The sequence below is a fragment of the Aureococcus anophagefferens genome (assembly GCF_000186865.1).
Source record: "Aureococcus anophagefferens unplaced genomic scaffold AURANscaffold_255, whole genome shotgun sequence".
NCBI lineage: Eukaryota > Pelagophyceae > Pelagomonadales > Pelagomonadaceae > Aureococcus > Aureococcus anophagefferens.
Genome location: NW_008705790.1, coordinates 5,911 through 6,890, shown reverse-complemented (window position 1 = coordinate 6,890; position 980 = coordinate 5,911). Strand labels below are relative to the sequence as shown.

Sequence of the window (980 nt, the reverse complement as noted above, 5' to 3'; positions counted from 1 at the left end):
GACTACCGACCCTAGCAAGCTATCTAAAGTTACTAATTGGATTAAAATTCAGAGGCAAACTAATGGGTTGAGAACCATCAAGTGTGTAGATCCTTCACAATTCACTAGATTCGTGGACTCTGCTACAGGGGGAGAAATCCCCAAAGAAGCCATTTACGACCCGGATAAGCTGCTAAAATACTGCACCCCTCTATCCAAGAAACAACGCCGTAGCATCAACAACTACTGCGGGACCTTCCTATCAATGCACTCCACATCATTACTAAACCCGCAGGAGTTTAACCTCTGCGGCGATGGTCCCAGCGACCCCAACTTAGTACGTGTCTGTCTTGTCGGCCCTGGACTATGCACAGAATCAACAAGCGCGTTTGCAGATATCCCCATTACAGTGGTAGCTTTCATTGAATATGGAAGCAATTTTGACTACGCCAAACAGTGTTTCCCCAATGCGCAGGGTTTTTACGATATTCGTGTCGTGAACAAAGACCTTGAAAACAAGACACTTGTTTTCCCAGCTTATGATCTATTAGTCTATACTGCCCCATGCTACAGAAATACGCCACTGAGACTGGAAAATGACTTACCTGTCCCTACAAGTGCCGCTGTCTTTGTTGAGGAGCAACGCAAATTTGTCAAGCTAACTAGCCCGAACCATGTTCTAAATGAACATGTTCCTACACGTCCCGAGTGTCATGACGAACACGACAGTCTAATGGAATTCTTCTCTAGCGCAGGATACAACACAGCAACCAACATGTTGGATGCATGCAATGTCGGCGACCGGACCTCCAGGTTCCGGTGGTTCTGCCTGGCCAGTAAGAAAACAATTACGTCTTTTGATGTATGTAGGGTGAGTAAGATGAGTGTTCATCCAAAACCCATGGAAGACATTTTGGAGGAAGAAAATGCTGAGATGTCATATAAGAAGGATACAGCCAAGCAATTTGTGCCCGGCACCGTATCGAACCTTTTCCAGCGTT

General features: G+C 45.8%; 1 protein-coding gene across 1 annotated transcript in view; it reads left to right on the top strand.

The window, feature by feature from the left end:
- Window positions 1-54: 54 nt before the first annotated feature.
- Window positions 55-980, top strand: part of AURANDRAFT_68621 (hypothetical protein) — a gene marked incomplete at both ends in the record, with an annotated part of 6,657 nt that continues 5,731 nt past the window's right edge. Inside the window, 2 exons of the mRNA XM_009044329.1 lie at window positions 55-316; window positions 455-841. Of these exons, the coding sequence (XP_009042577.1) occupies window positions 55-316; window positions 455-841 (649 nt within the window). The remainder of the gene's footprint in view (window positions 317-454; window positions 842-980) is intronic.